A 19426-nucleotide genomic window follows, 5' to 3' on the forward strand; every position below is an offset into this window, starting at 1 on the left:
GAGTTCAGTAACGTTTTCCACATCAAGGTAGTCAAAGAGAAAGAGGAGACATAAACCAGGACGATCCCTAACTGTATGCTCATACAGACCAATAAAAGCTTTGTGTTTACCGCCATCTGCTGGCTGTCAAATGATACAATGGGCCCCTTGTATTTTAATGTCGAGATGCTGACAAGGTGAATCATTTTAAAAGACACATTAGGCTGAAAATAAAGCATTTCTAAATAATGAAGGGACATTTTTCTTGTGACAAATGTGTCATGACATGTTGCACCACCGGTATTCACAACATAAAAATAGGAAAGTGTGGCGGAAATACATGAAACCTTCTGTGCTCTGGGAGGGAAGAGGTTGACAGGGAGAGGGGGCCCTGCTGTGAAGAGATAACAAACAGTGAAAGGGTGAAGAAAAGCTGCACACCGCAGCGCCTGAAGGGAAATGCATTGTTCCTTCTTCGGCCCTTGCATTTAAGGTTTCCCTTTGTTTATTCCTGTCTGTTGATCTTGAAGGACTTGGCTGACAGTGACAATGAGACGCATTGAATATCCATTCTCTTGTGCGGGCACACCACACTTGTATATCAGTGAGTTTGCAGTGAGAACAAAAAGAATGGAAAGAAAACACAACTCTCAAGCTCCGTCTCTGAGAAAATAGATTTATTATTCAAATAAGCGACATTTACACCGTGGGTTCATGGTTCTAATCATCGGAAAGAATAGTTGAGCTACAATCATTGACAGAAATATTAAGTTTATATGATTAGCACACAGCTCAGAAGGGCAGCAGAAGTCCTTGATGAGGTTAATAATTCCCATTAATGATATATATCAGATATATAATTCACTGTACAGACATAAAGCGCTAAAGGCAGAGGAGAGCTTGATTCCCACTAAGACGCTCATGATTAAAATTACATGAAAACATTGCTTTTTCTTTTCACTATAGGCTGATAGAGTATAGTTTTGACATGAAGTACGCTGTGAGACCGTTTCAGACAAGGATCAGCGTGATATATGAAGTGTGGTGTGACACTGTAAATTATTCAGTCATCGCCCCTTTAAGAAAAGGAGGGAGACACCATGTCTCTAAGGTCTGAGAGCTGGCGCTGCCCCAATAAAAGACAAATTACTTTGGCTGAAAGACATTCGCAACTGGATGTTTCCAGCAACACTTTCCCGTTTGTTAATTCGACCCTGCGACGGAGTAATACAACATGATCCACAGAGGAGAGAGGGCAGGCCAAATAATCAAACCCTGCTTTATCCAGTGTTTCCAATAGAGAGGCGAAGTCCCACCCCTTCCTACGCTGCACCGTATGACTGCTGTACATATCCGGACACCGGAAAGGGAGGGAGGGCCTCTCTATTACATTTATAAATTGAAATAAGGAGATTAACTTAGAGCAGAAAGAGGTAATTCTTCAGTAGAGCTCAGGAAACAACAACCTCCACCCTAAACTCACCAACTACATGTCATCCCCCTTAGTGTTTCACAGCCCCAGAAATATGAGCAGAATAATCACCATTAAAAAAACAATTACAGCCGCTCCTATTGGGTTACAGTTAGTATTATTACAGAGGCATAAAACATGAGATGTTCAGCAAATTTTTAAAGAATTAAGAATCACCTTATTTTTGACACCACCCATGTGCTTTGCAGAGGTGTTAGAAGTGACTCATCCTTTGCAAAGACGAAGAAGATTAATTCAGGAGATTTTCAAAAAGGAGAGAGAGGTACAACCGTGATGCGTTCACTTTCCCAACCTCTTAGCAACGTCCCTATAGGCTAGCTCGATTTCCACGTCCGCGGCGCACGTGTTGGTGAACTCCTCTCGGCTGTAGGCGTTGCCAAGGTAACGCCACACCCCACTGAATTCAGATGGGATGTCGTAGTTCCGGTATTTCTTCGTAACCACCTGCGGGAAATCAAGTCATTGTGATACTACTGTCAAAACACAACCTCAAACGAGACAAAGTAAAGCAGTTACCTTGACGACGTGAAGTTTGGGCAGAAGGTTGCAGTCAGCCAGCGTCAGAATGTCTCCGTCCAGGAATTTGCGCTTGGATTCTCCCTCGCATCTGTGGTGTCCCGCCTGGACATCGCTGGGTAGTGGACTCATCAGATACTCATCCAGCTTAGCCAGGCTCTTGTTTAGACTCGTCTCTAATGCTGTACACACATAAAGGTCACAAGGTCACAAAGCTTATTAACCAGTGCTTCTGTTTGGATTACAGTGGATGTGCTTTTATGCACCTTCTTGAACTTGAACTCATAATCTTTAAAGCATGATGAAGTGCCGTCTAGGATGCTCTTCCAGTGGAGAAAATGGGTCGGCTCTTTTGATATTATTTTATGTGCAAACCAAAGTCTCATTCACTCATATATGAATAGTTTTTGCGTACATGCTTACCTTGATTCTTCTCCGGTCTTGTGTTTTTGACGTAGGCGGAGAACTTGGCAAAAATGTCATTTCCTGCTGTGTTTGATTCCCGATTCTTTGCTGCCAGTTTGGGATACCTAAGAAACAGGAACACGGCGTCTGTCAGGATGTCGCTCACCATTTGTTCCTTTTCCCGTTTGTGTTTCTTAGACCTACTTCGGCGCTGTCAGATTCTCCTCCAGATACTCCTCCACTTTGTTGACGTCGGTGAGGACCTCCTCCTGGAAGGTGAGGATGGGCGGGTTTCTCCCCGGGGCCAGGTTGTGAAGGTTTTCTGGTTTCCTAATCAGAGTGGAATCATTTTACAACCTCGACTATCAATCTGTAATGAAATCCTGTTTCACTATCACAGTTTCCAGTCGACAGACGAGCTCTTTTCTTTCAGCCACGCTGCTAACGCTAACACTCTCTACCATGGGCCTCATTTCCCCGAAAAAAAACAATTACTTTTTTCGAGGGAAGCATTTTCAAATGGGACCCTTCGAGATTTCGTTCATTACCTTCATGCATTTCTCAAAGCAGCACTTGCGGCTTGCGCATAATTAAATGCAGATGTTAAAGCTGCTCTTAAGCTATCTTCTGGCTGCTTAATCAAACAGTGAGTTATGGGATGTTGCAGCACTTTAAGCCAGTGGTTCTTTCAAGTCACAATCGAGGCCCCCTCCCCAAATGATCTTACCAGTGCAGGCGATGTAGTGGAAAAATCATCCCCCAGTTTATTTTATTTTTGAATATGTTATATCTACTACATATCCTCACAATTATCATAGGAGTTATGTTTTTAATTGCACTTACAGAACGTGAAAGAATGGTTTACCTCTTAATAAAATAGGAATGTTTCTGTGGGTTTAGTTGGAATATGAGTTTTCTTTTGCCTCTGTGCAAATATAAATAGCACTACCACCATGATGTGATGTTACCATTACCTCTTGAAATCAACGGTGGTGACATTGAAGACGACACCTTTCAGCCAGAGGATCATAAAGAGGCGCTGAGAGAAGGGACAGTTGCCGATGCTCTCCCCGTCACTCCCAGCCTGCACACACACGAATACAGGATAAGACACTAATACGTACACTGATTTACACACACACACACACACACACACACACACACACACACACACACACACACACACACACACACACACACACACACACACACACACACACGTCACCTACATCACACAAGAAGAAGAAACAGTGCCTTTCAGTTTGAAGTATCAGGTATGAGGTTTGTAAGAAAAGTCTGTAAAAATACCTGTGAATGTCATGTTCATGTGTTTCTAACAGTTTAATTGCCATACGATCAAATACAGTAGTGTCAGTATGTGTGTGTGTGTGTGTGTGTGCTGCAACAGGACACTGTAACGAGACACCGAGTCCAACATGAATAATCCACGTTGCTGTCATTCGCCGCTTCACTGCCTGTATGGACGGTTCCTACTGTACATTACTGTCACTGTGTAGTAGAAATCTATGAGCTACTGCCCTGTCAATCCAGAGAGACACACTTTAACTGAGCTTCAACACAATCTACGTTTCTTTACATTGTTTTACAGTCGAGCTGAAAGTTCTGATTAGATCACATCCCCGGTTATGATTTCCTAGATATCACTTTAGATAAGAGCAACACACAGTTGCACTATAACTGCTTTACCATGCAACCATACTGTGTAGTGCACATTTTAAAAAAACAGTCAACAAAAACCTATATAAGAGTCCTATTAGCTTAGCTTAGCATAAAGACTGGAAGCACAGGGAAACAGTTAGCCTGGCTCGATCCAAAGGTTGCATATCAAATAATTTCTAAAGATTAAAGTCTCGCATGAAAACAGATTTTTTCATTACGGATATGTTTGCAATTTTCCCTTTTCAAGTAAATGTGGATAAACTGATGCATGTTGTGTCAGTTTATATTGTCTAAAACTGCAAATATTGCATCACAACGTTCGGACCGTTTAAAGCCGCTCCTCTCAACGCTGAAAGGACCCCAGTAATAATTCATTGGGAGAGAGAAAGAGAGAGATTGTCTGTGCACGTGGGTGTCAGGTTAACACATGGAAAATCAGCACACAACAACAACAACACGGCATGCACACACTTAGAGGAGCCGCATGCGCTCTTTACAGAGTCTATGGCGTGCACGTGCAACCTAACTATAATCTTATATTATACAGACATGTCGTTTACAAAAGAGAATACAATAGATCTACTGTCTGCTTGTGATGCACACAAACTGCACTAACAGCAAAACACACACACGCACACACACACACACACACACACACACACACACACACACACACACACACTAAACTCCCCACCTTGACAAATAGCTCAATATCAGGGTCCTTGTCCTCCTCGGCTGCAGTATCCGTCATGGTCAAGAAAAACACGCTTTGCTTGTGTGTTTTGGTTCCACAAGTGTGTAGTTGTGTGTGTGTGTGTGTGTGTGTGTGTGTGTGTGTGTGTGTGTGTGTGTGTGTGTGTGTGCGTGTGTGTGTGTGTGATCCGGATCAGTTTACAGCGGGTTCTTCTCCAGGTCCACAAGGTGAAGTCTGCTTGGTCCCATAGCAGGTCTTTCAGAGTGTCAGCTGAGGACGAGTGTGTGTGTGTGTGTGTGTGTGTGTGTGTGTGTGTGTGTGTGTGTGTGAGGCCTCAGCAGTGGCGTGTGACAGCGTCGGTCAAAAATAACCCCCTTGGGTGGGGTGGGGAGGGGGTGTCACTGCACAGCATTAATGTAGTGAAGGACCAAGTCACCCAAGGGTGCCCGGCTCCTCCCACCTCTTCCAGCTCTGAATTACAACACATCTGGGTGACTCTGAATCACCTACAGTCATCATCTCCCTCTCAGACCCAGCAGCACCCATGGGACCTTTTTTCTCATTTTCTAATAAGCTGCCAGGAAAAGTGAATCATCATAAATGTGGATGAATGATTAATAAAAGCTCAGCCCAATCTGTAGTCGTAAATGTTAATAAGTTGTTTATAAATGGATTTTGGACAAGATGCCGTTTGATGATGCTAGATTGGTGTTCGTCTTGAATAAGTAAGCTGCTAAGTCATTAAAGCTACGCTCCGATGCTAACCAATGCTAACACTTGAAGAGGGAGTCTGTGTTGGACTGTAAAGCCCTTTGGGGCTAATTTGTGCCTTCGGGCTGTAAAGATAAATAGAATCGAAAACATTTGAGTCAGTTGGCATTAAAACAGTTTGGAGCTGTCAGGCTCGGCGCTGCCAACACCTCGGTTACGACTGCAACAGCCTCGGGCTTCTATTGCTCTAATTTATGTGGTTGTAGTTTCAAAGTGTCAGATTTATGATGGCTGTATACTACAATGCAACTGGACTTCAGGGTGCGATGTGCAGATTATTTCATAGATTCAGTTAGTGTGTGTGTGTGTGTGTGTGTGTGTGTGGAGGTACAACGTTCAGCATAGATAGATAGATAGATAGATAGATAGATAGATAGATAGATAGATAGATAGATAGATAGATAGATAGATAGATAGATAGATAGATAGATAGATAGATAGATAGATAGATAGATAGATAGAGAGGCCATGTGACGGGAACTGTCCAACTATCCCAGCACGGAGTCAAAACATTCCTGTCAGTTCAACCTAACTTATATTTAGAACCAGAGTAACACACACACTCACACGCACACACACACACACACACACACACACACACAGAAATGACTAATCATGGTGACCTATAAATACATGTGTGTGTGAGCAGCTCTGGACGGACCACAGTCATTGACCTTGCACACCCGTTCATAAGCAGCTGATATCGATGATTATCTGATTTGTGAGGCCTAGGTAAACTCAACCAATGGAACGCTGTTAGTTGGAGGGCGCAAACTTCACGTCTTCGTGTGTGCACCACATGTGAATGTACGCATACCGTAAAATGTCACATGGATGTGATAAATCTGACCTAAAATCCAACCCACTCCCTCCCTACCTTGGTAAAAAGTCGGATATTAAGTCCGTCCTCGTCAGGCTCTGGCTTCTTCTGGGGTTCCTCCTTCTCAGAGGCTGACGAAGATGATGACGAAGACGAGGACCTGCGTGATGAGCCCCCCTCGTCCACCTCCGCCTCTGGAGACCACCCCTCCCAATTCAGCCCGTTGTTGCCCTCCTCCATCTCAATCTTCTCCTCCTCCTCTTCCTCCTCCTCCCTGTTCAGCTCCTCTGTCGCCGATTTCTCTTCATCTTCAGATTTCTCTTCATCTTCAGATTTCTCTTCATCTTCAGCATGCGAGGAAGATGAGGAGGATGAGGAGGATGAGGAGGATGAGGAAGAGGAGGAACTGCCTCGCCTCTTCTCTGTGGGAGCGCGAGGGGGTGGGAGAGCTGGGGGAGTGGGTATCCGTCCTTTGGCGTGTCCGGTGTTCTCGTACTCTGCTGTCAGGTCTGAGGGCTCGACGTACGGCGCCTCGTAGGTCATGTCATATATGCCTGAGGACTGGTTCTCGTAGGTGCACGCAGGGTTCTCATACTCGGGATCCATTCTGGGTGGAGAGGCCGCCCTGGGATGTTGGTGCCTGTCAAGGTGAACAGCAGAGTGACTGTGATGCCAAGGGTGCCTACCTTATCAAAAATGACCCTGGGACTTTGAACGGGGAAGGGAGAAAGCCAATGCCAAGGAAGAACAGGGGTGATCCTTAAAGGAGAACACAACTTGAATAGATATGGCATGTTATTGCATTGTTGGTGAGAGCCATTTGCTTAAAAAACGTATCAGATGTTGTGCCTTTGCCTGCCTATCAAATTGCACTACAATGCTGTCATGTATTGCTGATGGGTATTGTATTTAGATTAATTTACCATAATACTAATTCAACTTCTATAACATTTAAAATGTCTTAAAATGTGGGCTACAACAGCTATATATATGGTAGATTAATTTACCATAATACTAATTCAACTTCTATAACATTTAAAATGTCTTAAAATGTGGGCTACAACAGCTATTATAATGTTGCACTACACCACATCCTGCATCCAATGAGCAGATTATTCTCACTTGTCCCGCCCCCTCGCATCTGAACGCTGATTCGCTGCTTGAACTGCCAGTTTAGTGAGGAGCCCCTCACCGGTTACGTCAAGATGGCCACAACGAGAGCAGAGGTACGCGGTCTTTACTTCAAAACAAAAGCTCTGCGTTTTTAAAACGAATTAATATAATCATTTATGAATATATTTGGATTTTTACTCACCATATATGTCTAGCTAAATTGCTATTGATATAGAAATTAAACTATAGATGACAAATAAGGTCATTATTTTACAAAACGGCGTGTGGCGTTTCGAAGAAGGATTTATTTTGAAATGCGTTGCCGGAACATTCGAGAAATAATCTTAGCTAGCTCGACAACGTCTCAGCGATTGTGTATTTTGAGGAAGTCTCGTAAGGTGGCTGCGAAAATAGTCTAAAGTGAAAAGTTATTTAACGATACTGTCTGGAGGACAACTGTCCGCAAGCCCCGTAACAGGTAGCGTTATTAATTAAACAGACTGTTAGCATTTTGTGAACGCTGTAACATTAGTAAGCTAATTGACGCTATGCGGTTAGCTAACCTGCTCCTCTGCATATAGTGAAAACAAAATAAACGTTTCTTTAGTTTTTTCTTGCACATTGCACACCACACATTCTGTGTTTGACTTCTACATTACAGTCTTTATTAATGTAATTATTAGCGACATTTATTTGGATTTTTTTTGGCGCAAGTGGGGATTTCCTGGTTGTGGTTTGACCTGTCATTTTGTCGTTATACGTTTGCCCTGTGACAGATGTTATTAGCTGGAAGTCAGGTGCTAAACTTTTCCCGCTTCTGTGTGAGCCTGTGTGATATTTTGTGTATAATTTGAGACACATAAACGGTGGGAAAAATACATAAATGTTCATGAATGTAAAATAAGTATATTAAAATATATGTATAAAGAAGATTAGTGCAATATAAATACTGTGAGAGTATCACAACATACAGGGTTTTGATGCTGTGTGTGTGCGTGTGTTTTATTTGGTCTTCCTCAATTTACACCACTTAATTTCAGGCTCTGCTAAGGCATAAGTGAGGGACTAAAGTGCATTTAGAGAGGCAAAGGGGAAGAGAGATTCAATGTCTCTCTGTCTTCCAGTTGCCATCCAAGATGTGTTGCTAGGAAATCTAATTTCTTTATATCCGCTCCAATTTCATGCCTCTATTAGATCACAGTTTGAGATCCTTGCCTTCAGTTACTTAACTGACTCCCTTAGTTCAGGAAGTAATTAAGACAATTCAATTGATGGAAGCAAGTGGCAAAGGAAGAGACTTGTTGAGGGAATTACATTACAGACCAAATTGTGTGTAAAATAAGCTAATTGCAGTTCTGCAGTCATGTCTGTTTTCCACTATTAGTTTCACTATTTGTCCTTGTGATTAAAACACACATTTTAACTGTTATGGTATTTTTCTAACTGATGGATTATCACATGTAATTGTAGATAATGAAAATGTAATTCTCTCATCTTTTCAGGATGTTACTGATAATTATGCTGGGCTTCCTGTGTGGCGTCGGAGCTTTGGCCACAGAAAACACCACGGCTCAACAGGGTCCTCTGCCGCTACTGGTGGTGTCGTTCGACGGTTTCCGAGCGGACTACCTGAAGAGGTTCCCCATGCCCAACCTGAAGCTCCTGTACAGCCAAGGGGTGCTGGTGGAGGAGCTCACCAACGTCTTCATCACCAAGACGTTTCCCAACCACTATAGCCTGGTAACCCTGCTGCCACAAGCTCATTTAGTTTGTTTCATGGGTTCATAGTTTTCTTGTTCTTCCTGGGATGTTGAAGTAGTGAACTGCTTAGATTAACAGCTCAATCAAATGCAAACAGGTCTGACTTGAAGTGCAAATGTTTTAGCATATATGTAATTGATCAAAACTGATTATGTTGATTCTCAGTTGTTCTCTTCAAAACATGTAGGATTTCTTTCATTATGTAAGGCATCACATGCATAATATAAAACACATTTTAAGAGCTTGACTACAAAAGAACATCCCAGCTCTTATTGGGAAGTAAACTGCCTTTTATATGGAGCGGTGGCACTACATGATGATTGCCTGAAAACACTTCCTTCTAGCTGTAAATGAATAATAATGCATACTTGCATGGTTTATCACTCAATTAAACATTGAAAGGCTGTCCAACTACTTTTTTAATACATTTTTTAAGGAAGTAAGTCTCATAAGATAGGAGTGAATAGTTTTGCTGTGTTTTAGCGTGGGTTCTCTGGCTTCCTCCCACAGTCCAGACTCTAAATGTCCCGTAGGTGTGAATGTGAGTGTGACTGGTTGTCCGTCTCTACATGTCTGTGATAGACTGGCACCCTGTCCAGGGTGTACCCCGCCTTCGCCCAGTGACAGCTGGGATCGGCTCCAGCCCCCCTGTGACCCTGAATACAGGATAAGCTGTAGATGATGGATGGATAGCTGTTATTGTTTTTCCCCTCCAGGTGACAGGGCTGTACGCTGAGTCTCACGGGATCCTGGCCAGTAACATGTACGACCCCGTCATCAACAAGAGCTTCCATATAGGCGTCAACGACACCGACCCGGTGTGGTGGAGCGAGGCGCAGCCCCTCTGGATCACTGCGCTGGACTCCGGCTACAAGACGGCGGCCCTGATGTGGCCCGGCTCCGAAGTGACCATCCTCAACCGCACAGCGTCGCACTTCCTTCCCTACAACCCAGATATGACGTTCCAACAACGAGTGGGGAACGTGACAAACTGGATGTTGGGAGACGGAAAGGTAGAAACGTTACTTAAGCAAGTCAGAGACATATTTCACTGCTCTGCACTATGGTGCACAAGGAAATAACATTTGGGAGTGTGAAAGCGTTCGTAGCCATTGATATTCTGTACCGTACACCCCATTCCTCCAGGAGCAAGGGGCCATGTTCGCAGCTCTCTACTGGGAAGAGCCGGACCGATCAGGTCACAGTTTCGGCCCGGACAACGACACTGCCATGAGCCAAGCGCTGAAGGAGGTACAATAATTTATAAGGTTATGCTTAGAATCTTAAAGAAGCTCAAAATGTTCCTGAAATCTTCTGCTCTAAGCCGATTTGTACAGAGCTCCTCTCCATTCAGATTTGCGTGAAGGAAACAGTGGTCGTGTCTATTTGTATGCGATTAGGTTGACGACAACATCGGCCTGCTGATTTCGGAGCTGAAGCGCACCGGCCTCTGGGGTCGCATCAACCTCCTGATAACCAGTGACCACGGCATGGCTCAGTGCTCGGCCGAGCGCCTCATACGACTGGACGACTGCCTCCACCCCGACAACTACACAGTGGTGGACCTCTCTGCTGTCACAGCCCTCATACCACATAAAGGTAACTAGGTTCCCGTCAGCTGACGTGACATAAAAAAGCTCTAGTCTTTAGTGGTATTTTTAGGGCCTTGCTCAGTTGAAGGCTTATTTCTGTGCATGTGCTTTGCAGACCCAGAGGCCGTCTTCAAATTGCTGGACAAGTGCCACGCCCATATGACGGCATATTTGAAATCGGCCATTCCTGACCGGCTGCACTACCGGAACAATGAGCGCGTCCAGCAGATCCTACTGATCGCTGACGAGGGCTGGACCATCGTGCGGCGAGGGAACAAGCTGCCACGCTGTACGTCTCTAAATTGTTCTCTATATACTGTGATGGCCAGTTCAAGCCTGTAAGCACATTCACACACCACTCTTCTTGCCTCCCTCAGTGGGTGATCACGGCTATGACAACTCCCTGCACAGCATGCACCCCTTCATGGCGGCATCGGGGCCCAGCTTCCGTCAGGGATATCAAATAAGCAGTTTACAGAGCGTCGACATTTACCCGCTCATGTGCCACCTGCTGTCAGTGCCCCCGCGGCCCAACAACGGCACCCTGAACCAGGCTCGGTGTCTGCTGGCTGGCGAGACCTGCTGGGGGGTCTCTCTGATGATCTATATGGTGGTGGGCGTCCTACTGGGGCTCACTGTAATCACTGGTGAGTCTGAGAGATTGCATATTAATATGTGATGTCTATCCACAGTGTGCCATGTAGATAGAGAATTAAACGAGGACCCTGGATAGACCACTGGGGTTTTACAGGATAACAGCTTGCTGGTGGTGCAGCGAGACGACCCTGCTTATTTATATCGTTGCAAATCGGCCAAATCAATATGCCGATATTCCTGTGACGGGCTAATATCCGTAAATGGGTCGTGCTCTACTAACAGCATTTGTTCCTATTTAGTTCTGTTCAGGTTTCTGAGGCACCGGCGCACGTTAGGTCCCCGTCCCTTCCAGAGGCTGCAGGTTGACGATGACGACGACGACGAGCCCCTGTTGCCGTAAACCAATCGGAGCCCGGGTTTCGCAGCCCCGACCTGTATCTTCAGTACTTGCTCCCGAGAGGTATTTTACATGATGCACTTTACTCACTGATGCCGCTGTCCTAGCTGTTACTCTGCTGGGTGTGTGTTCTTCATGCACACACATCCAGTAGAAAGACCTGTTCGGGCCTCCTGAAACCCGCTGTGCAGTCGTTCACTGGTGTCAACCTCCGTAGGAAATGGTGAATAGAATCCTTGTCATTGACGCTCCATAATGTATACTGTTTTTAAAAAATCCTTTTAGGATAGACTTGAACATGTGACTAGAAGCCACTCTTGTTTTGTTGTCGAACGGAGCTGTTAAATGAAATATTGAAGGCTTTCTTTATCGTGGGAAGATGAACATTGAGATTAATAATTGTATTCTGGGAGAAGAAAAAACAGCGTTTTACTGATACTGATCTATGGGATTTATTTTTTATTTTCTGTGGGAAAGACTATTATTTGGTCTGTCTGTCTGTTTTTTTTTATTTGTGGGGGTTTGTATTTGTAGTGTTAATGTCTTGTCAGCAGAGGGAGCCAGTAGCACATTTATATTGTGTTACACTGAGATCCTGTGTGTCTTGAAGATGAAAGCTTGAAATATCTTTTTCTGTTACTGGTTTGGTTTATTTGTTACACTGATACCCTGAGTTATCAACAAAAACACTTTTTATCCGTCCTTAAACTACTGAATTATAGTGTAATGGATACCAATAAGCAGCAACGTGAAATTATGTTTTGCAGAGAGCGATTTCTATGTAAGTTATTCAGTAAAGGTGAGTCAGATATCCATTATGTACTGGCAGTATGTATTTAAATGATACCAAAGACTATTATTAATAGGAAATATTCGAGACATGTTTACAGAGGGATTTGTAAAAACTTAAAACTAATCCAATATGATGACTATTGCTTGCATCCAGTAGCTTCCTGGATCATGAAGATTTTAAAAATAGCATTTGTGAATTGAAAAACATGAGGGAGCAAGTTCATATACATCAAATCCCACGAAAAGACCAAAACCAACCATGAATGTATCTCCTAACTAAGTTTGATGTGTGGATGAAACGTATATCTCCTCTATGCCACAAAGCTCTCTTATTAAAATGTGCCACTTCAGTGAGCCACACTGTCCAACTGGGGAGGACGTTTGTTCACTTTATTTTGACTCAATCTCACATCAACCCGCCCTGCAGCCCGAAACACTCACGAGAGCACCAAATGCTGTTCTTCCACAGCTGAAAGTAGTCCCCAAACAATGCACCCCTTCTTTTTTGAGATGGTATAAGGACAGAAAATCTCTTTATTATTGCTGCAATGCTGCTTGTATGCTTCCAACCTTGTAGTGTGTAAATAGTGTGCAAGTATCGCTTCTGCTGCTGAACAAATCCACATCCAAACCTTGCACACATTTGCATGTTTGGGATCTCTAAATGCGAAATGTGAACTGCATCTCTGCACTCTTTTTGTGTCTGAGTCATTAAATTACTGTTTTATGCTTGAGAGGTGTAAAGAAAAAAAATGACACTTTGCAAATCCTGCCTAGATTCCTGTGCTATAATGGTACTTTCAAAATAAAATTGATTGACAATCTAACTTTTTTGTATTGTGATTCAGAAGAATGGAAAATGTCCCGAAATGGAAAAGGAAAAGCGACACACATTTGGAAAAATTAATTTATATTCCTTTATACTTTTTTCTCCATCGCAGTCACAACATTACAATGTAATAAAATGGTAAATATATAAAATCAAACTCAATACTGACGCATATACATTTCTGTATCGTGTTCAAAACCAAATGAACTGTACATGTATTCATTTATATCTGTTTAACATCATTTAAAATCTGTCATTTCTATGTAGTCATCTGTATTATTGTAAATCTTTGTCTCTTCACAGATAAATAGACTTTATTTTCAGGAGGTATTGTAACAAAAATAACACATTTCCTAAAGCTGGCCATGTAGAGCCATTGAAAATATCATTTAACTCTTCCCCAAAATGCTTTTAACACTATCGTAGACACAGAATACACGGACAACAAGAGATGTGCCTTCTTGTTTCTCCCCCGTTTCTTTTGTGGTTGGTCAGAAACATTCCATGTGAATTTGGGAATCCCCCCAAAAAAGACCAGAAGATTCCTGAATGGTGCTTTTGTGAGCTGACGCAGGAGCGGGTTTGAACATGACGGCAGCCGATCCTTTCGTTAGAATGGCGGCTGCACTTTATCTTCCTCTTTAAACATTGCTTTTCGGTAAGTTTGAAACGTGTGCTTATGTATTGAACTGTTTGGTTTGTAGCTATGCTGCAACAATGACCATTTCATCGAGTTGTCAAATCACATCCAATGTCAAAAAATGTCCATTTTAGCAAATCATTTCTTTAAGGGTTGGATCCCAACAATGGCAAGATATCCTTTTTTCCTCATTTTCTCATGGTATCCAGCCCTGTCGATAGGTGGGCTTTTATTTCTTACATTTCTGCCTTAACGTCAATACACTTATGCTTTTTTGCTGAGTTAGCTGAGAAGATTGATACCACTCTCTTAAATGTACACTAAATATGAATCTAATAGACCGTTAATATAGCTTAGCATAATGACTGGAAGTAGGTGGAAACATCTAGCCTGGCTAACTGGCTATTCACCTTCGTATTTAGCTTACGTGAATATTCTTAGACACCCATCCTGTCTATTTCTAACGCAATAAGGGTTAAAATGGACATTTTTGGACTCTAAAAGAAAGAAATTAAATGATGCCTTCATTGCTTGTTGTGATGGTCTTTCTTTGCAGAGCAATTGCAGACTATTTTTTTTGTGTTAATCAGGAATGTGAGAGACAAATATCTGTTCGTCCTAATCTCACCTGTTCCAGAGAAACTGAACCAAAGCTCAGTTTCGGCTGTGTGGCGCTGTCGCTTCCCAAAACGTCACCCTGTCTACAGACCTAAAGTCGGTGTGCTTATACTCAAGACAACACGATGGCACAGACTCCTACGAGAACACAGTTTCCAGTCAAGCCGTAGTTTTCTTCTCGTCTTACATTCTGGATATTTATAAAGAACATTTACTATCGGTACATTTGAAAGAGCCATTTAACCAACTCATAGATCCAACTGAGGAGGATTACCAGAAAAGGGTATTTACAAGTAAAATGCCAACCACGAGAAAATAAAAGGTACTTTTGCACGTCGAAATCTCTAGAGCTACTTTTTTTCACCCCAAGCTGAAGAACACAGTAGAAAAAGCATGACCCCAACAAAATAAAATCTCATGGTGCATCTTATAGATAACATCCGTGTTAAGGTTTAGGTTGACCCTGCCCTGTCCTTAAAGTATCCACACCTGAGTCAAACCACTGAAATCCCTCCGACTCATTTCTACATGATTGAATTTGAGTATTTGTGCCAAAACAACCTCTTCGGTTCTAAAACGGGAAGGATTTCAATTGTCGTTGGGCTCTGATCTGGTGGAAACGTCTCTGAGATCAGAAAACACTAAGAGTCTGGCCTCCAGTTCTAAGAAACCGTGATGAGTAATGATAATTTCACAGCTCTGGGCCAAGCAAGTAAAGCTTTGGCTAAAAAAACCCTGATAGTGGAACATTTACGCGTTTATCCAAAAAACAAAAAAATAAACCTCTACTTCAACAATCAGATGCACATTCTTCTGATGAACAAAAACCTTGATTAAAAATGTAAATTAAGTCCATAGAAATGTTACCAAATCATCGTGGACAAATGTAAAAAGCAAACAAACACTTCCTGTTTCCTGCTTTCTTAACCTCTGATTTGCAGACGAAGACAAAAATAATTGCAAGATGAGAACAGTGATGTTTTTTTTTTGTTTGTTTGTAAAGGTTATCCAAGCCCAGAACCTTTTTGTTCTGTAACCTTGCATAGCTGTGGATGTGTAGCCATACAATGACACCGAGTGGACTTTTCCAACAGAGTGGGCCTGGCTAAGGCTCTGGGTTTTTGGGTGAAGAAACGTTTCATTTATAGCGTGCAGACTCGCCTGAACTTATTTTTTTTAACCAGATGTGAAGAGAAGTGTGGATTAAAAACAAAAAAAGACTGTATGAGACCTGCAGTTTAATTATGAGCCTACAGCCGAGTCTGAACGCCATAAATATCTCTGTGTAAAGAAGGAGCTGTATTTTTTTAGTTATTTTTTGGTTGTGTCAGACCTGATTTGTGTTAAACCTGATCTCTGATTGGCTGGAGCTCTGGGTGCAAAGGGGCCATGGTTTGGGGTCAAAAGGTCAGTGCTAGGGAGAAGCTAGTGCTCAACATAAATCTCCCTTTAACAACCCAGAAGCACATATAAGCCGTGACTCTTCAAAGCCTCTGCAGTAACCACTTAATTTCCTATGGAGAGCACGCGGGCCCTCAAAATCTACGACATTCATGCAAGAAATTCACGAGCACGATCTGAACAGATAACACCTGACTGTGTTCTCTAAATGTCACATATTCATGTTCCCCCCCTCCCCGTGCTAACGCTGTTCTCCTTTGATTCCTGTGCTCCGTCACATCGAACCCATGCTTTAATGTACAAGCGCATGTCCACATCAGAGTTTACCGAAATTTAGCAACCACCCTCCTAAAGTTCCTCTTTAACCATTAAAAAAAAAAAGAAAAAACTGCACTTCTGTAAGGCGTTTTTACAGACAGTCAGAAGGAGTTGCTGTTTTTATGTACTCTCTATATAAGGAAAAACCCAGACTGATTGAATGACACCATTCAATCAGTCTTCATCATATTTGATTCTTCATACCACGACACTGGAAAAAAACATCTACCTTTACTCAATAGCACCATATGAATATTGTTCCCAAATTATAACGGGGTAAGGGATTATTGGATATTTGTGTGTGTGTGTGTGTGTTTGTGTGTGTGTGAGGTAGGGACACATCCCATCTTGTTACACTACATTATCTCCCTGCTGTGGAGGAAAACCCTGTGTGTGTGTGTGTGTGTTTGTCGTGTACACGAAGCACATCTCCTTGCGTCGGAGACTTGCATAGCTTCTGCAGGACGGGAAGTAGCAGTTGTCCGTTTGGACGGAGCCTTTGGCACAGCCTCGGCAGTACTCAAGTTGCACCATAGAATTCAAAGAGACAATCTGCCCTTATTGCACCATAAGTACGTGTGTGTTTCATATTTGCACCATATGAAGTGGGATTAGCAGCCAATTGACCGTAGCTTGTTGCACCATGTGATCACCGACATTGTTGCCGCCACCTCCAGCGCGCGTAGGCAACCGACTGGATCTCGTTTGCAGCAAATTAAACGATTTGTCTTTCTTTTTTTGTAGCTAGCACCACGGAAAAGTAACGTAAGCTCTCTCTTCGTTCACGTTGGTCAAACTTTAAAGGGATATGGCAACATTTTTGGTGTTGGGCTCCTTTTTGTCGGTTAAATAATGTGTTGCCGTTATTTAGTCTATAATGGTGGTTCCCAAACTTTGGGCGGGGACCCCCACAAGGGTCACAAGACAAAGCTTAGCGGTCGCCAGATTTATTTTACAATCAAAATTTGTATTTATACTGCTAGACCTTTAAAGTTATTGATGCTTCTTATACAGATTGAAAACAAGCTTGCTTTTCTTTTCTACATTTTTATCATGTGGGACAAGAGAAAAAAAATGGAGGTTAAATTAGCCCCAAGAATGTTGCAGTACCCCTTCTTAACACTAGAATATCTTTCGCTCTAACCCGCGCGATCCTCTTGGACAGCAGCCATAATAAGAAGCGTGTGTGTGTTTTTGTGTTCATCTTTGTTGACCGCACCGTCTGAAATGGCCGACGTGGGAATGGAGAAAAGGTGCGGCACGTTCGGACGGCGAAAAACACTTTCCAACGCCTTCCAACCACGTGTTACTTCTCGCCGCCATGCTGTGTTTAGGCAGCAGATATCAGGGGCAACGTCCCGTCGACGGGCCGATGACTGATGTCTCATTGGTGGTTGCCTGCCAATGTAACAGCTTGGATTACAGGGATAAACAAACCAAAGAAACACATTAATGAGCCACACATCACAGCTCAGCCGTGGGTGGCTTTGGAAGAGTTTACATGGACTCGTTCCAGTCATTGAGAGGGTTGCGGCGATTAAAGTCCCAAACTGTTTTATATCGGCTTCAGGGGCAGGACCCTCTAAGCGCGGGACCAACGTGATTAAGACATCACACGCGGGGAAATGTAGTAGACTCGGATCAAAAATAATTACTTGCATTTGCTCTTTCTGTTAAAAATCTGCTTTTTTTTATCATTGTCTAGCAATGTAAACTAGAATAAGGAAAGAAACCTCCCAGCATAACAGGAAATGATGGAGACGGAGTGAAAGGGACGGCATACCTGTGTAAAAGACCGGCCTGTGTTTGGTAATATTTATATATTAGTAACACTGAAAACATCAGCAGGCAGTAACATTTATTCCATAAATCTGTAAGAAGATGGTGCAAACTTTTTGGATTCTTCTGTTTGACGTTAAAAACGAGATGGAGTGGCACGTGTACATGTTTGGCTCTAGCTCCATGCTAACACCTTAGCATACAAGGTGTTGGGTGAGGGTAACTACAACAGACAGACCTTTTTTTTTAAGCATTGATAAGGTTTTACAAGTATTTAGCTATTTGTAAAAAATATGTTTTTGGCACAGCAATGTTTTATTTGCACGTAGTTTCACACTGGCAGCCATTCAGGAACAGAACTTTGTCTTGCACTTACTTGTTTTGAGCTTCTCGCGTTTTTTCACTTTTACAGTTTGATGTCACCGAACATAGCGTATGATTAAGTGTTACCATTCCTAAAGGAATAGTTTGACATTTTGGGAAATCCGCTTGTCGTTTTGAGAGTGAGATGATCTCCCCTTGCTTTAACTTTGAACAAAGACATGCTATCAGTTTCCCTAGCTTTAAGTTTTATGCTAAGCTAGGCTAATCGGCTCCTGGGAGAGAGAGAGAAAGACCTTCTCATCTAACTCATGTCAAACTATTCCCATAGAGTGGAATTTTGAATGTTTTGTGTGTATATTAGATGCCAATGCCCGTTACGTCTCCATCTTTCCCATCATGCTCTGCTACTCTCCCTGGCGTCCATCAACCAACCATCCAAACCGATGTGTCCAACCGCTTCGTCCCCAGTCGACGACAATGTAACATAGAAAACATCCCTTCTGTACATAGAAAATAGAAACACTACCTTTTGACTAGACTAACGACAACATGTTCACAAACTTCTGAGTGACGTTCTCTCTTTGTGTCACGTCTTTCTAATCTACTGAAACCCGTGAAAGTGTGCGCTGCGCAACGTAAACGGCATGCGATGGTCACAGACTCCGATGTGAAACTGCGCTCGTTTTTCAATTCTTTTTTTGTGTGTTTTGTTTCCCCTCACAGCGGAGAGCGGAACGTGTGGTATTAAATCAGTGACAGCAGGTGGAAGAGTGATCAGAGGAGTTGGGAATAGAGCGTTTAGGAAGATAAACGGAGGAAGAGATGGACTCGCGCTGAAGCAGCTTGTTGAGTCATGGCCGAGGGGCTCGCAGGTCGCAAGGAATGTGTGTGTGAATGTGTGTGTACAT

The 19426-nt window shown here is 42.9% G+C and overlaps 2 protein-coding genes across 3 annotated transcripts; one reads left to right on the forward strand and one right to left on the reverse strand.

Moving 5' to 3' along the window:
- Window positions 1–1437: 1437 nt before the first annotated feature.
- Window positions 1438–7000, reverse strand: clic5a (chloride intracellular channel 5a). 2 transcript variants are annotated; one of them, XM_084004164.1, is made up of 6 exons: window positions 6415–7000; window positions 3367–3476; window positions 2597–2722; window positions 2411–2517; window positions 1988–2169; window positions 1438–1915 (listed from the first exon to the last, which is right to left on the reverse strand). In XM_084004164.1, exons 1-6 carry the CDS (start codon window positions 6961–6963, stop codon window positions 1751–1753), a joined length of 1239 nt encoding a protein of 412 aa, XP_083860290.1. In that variant the 5' UTR covers window positions 6964–7000; the 3' UTR covers window positions 1438–1750. The 2 variants fall into 2 exon arrangements, with proteins under 2 accessions (XP_083860290.1, XP_083860291.1); XM_084004165.1 differs by lacking the exon at window positions 6415–7000 and adding an exon at window positions 4767–5047.
- Window positions 7001–7821: 821 nt separating this feature from the next.
- enpp4 (ectonucleotide pyrophosphatase/phosphodiesterase 4) lies at window positions 7822–13439 on the forward strand. Its single transcript, XM_084004163.1, has 8 exons — window positions 7822–7948; window positions 8973–9210; window positions 9948–10244; window positions 10378–10482; window positions 10632–10830; window positions 10939–11112; window positions 11201–11470; window positions 11720–13439. The coding sequence occupies exons 2-8, from the start codon at window positions 8974–8976 to the stop codon at window positions 11818–11820; spliced, it is 1383 nt and encodes a 460-aa protein (XP_083860289.1). The 5' UTR covers window positions 7822–7948; window position 8973; the 3' UTR covers window positions 11821–13439.
- The last annotated feature ends 5987 nt before the right edge of the window (window positions 13440–19426 follow it).

The sequence above is a fragment of the Eutrigla gurnardus genome (genome assembly GCF_963514095.1).
Source record: "Eutrigla gurnardus genome assembly, chromosome: 24".
Classification (NCBI taxonomy): Eukaryota; Metazoa; Chordata; class Actinopteri; order Perciformes; family Triglidae; genus Eutrigla; species Eutrigla gurnardus.

Bases quoted from the DNA above. Each gene is read 5' to 3' on its own strand.
- clic5a (XM_084004164.1), bottom strand. From the start codon at position 6,963: ATGGATCCCGAGTATGAGAACCCTGCGTGCACCTACGAGAACCAGTCC. The intron at 3,477-6,414 runs GTAGGGAGGGAG...GTGTGTGTGCAG, and splicing joins ATATCCGACTTTTTACCAAG to GCTGGGAGTGACGGGGAGAG. The intron at 2,170-2,410 runs GTAAGCATGTAC...ATGTGTGTACAG, and splicing joins AAGACCGGAGAAGAATCAAG to CATTAGAGACGAGTCTAAAC.
- enpp4 (XM_084004163.1), top strand. From the start codon at position 8,974: ATGTTACTGATAATTATGCTGGGCTTCCTGTGTGGCGTCGGAGCTTTG. The intron at 10,245-10,377 runs GTAGAAACGTTA...CCATTCCTCCAG, and splicing joins GGATGTTGGGAGACGGAAAG to GAGCAAGGGGCCATGTTCGC. The intron at 10,483-10,631 runs GTACAATAATTT...GTATGCGATTAG, and splicing joins TGAGCCAAGCGCTGAAGGAG to GTTGACGACAACATCGGCCT.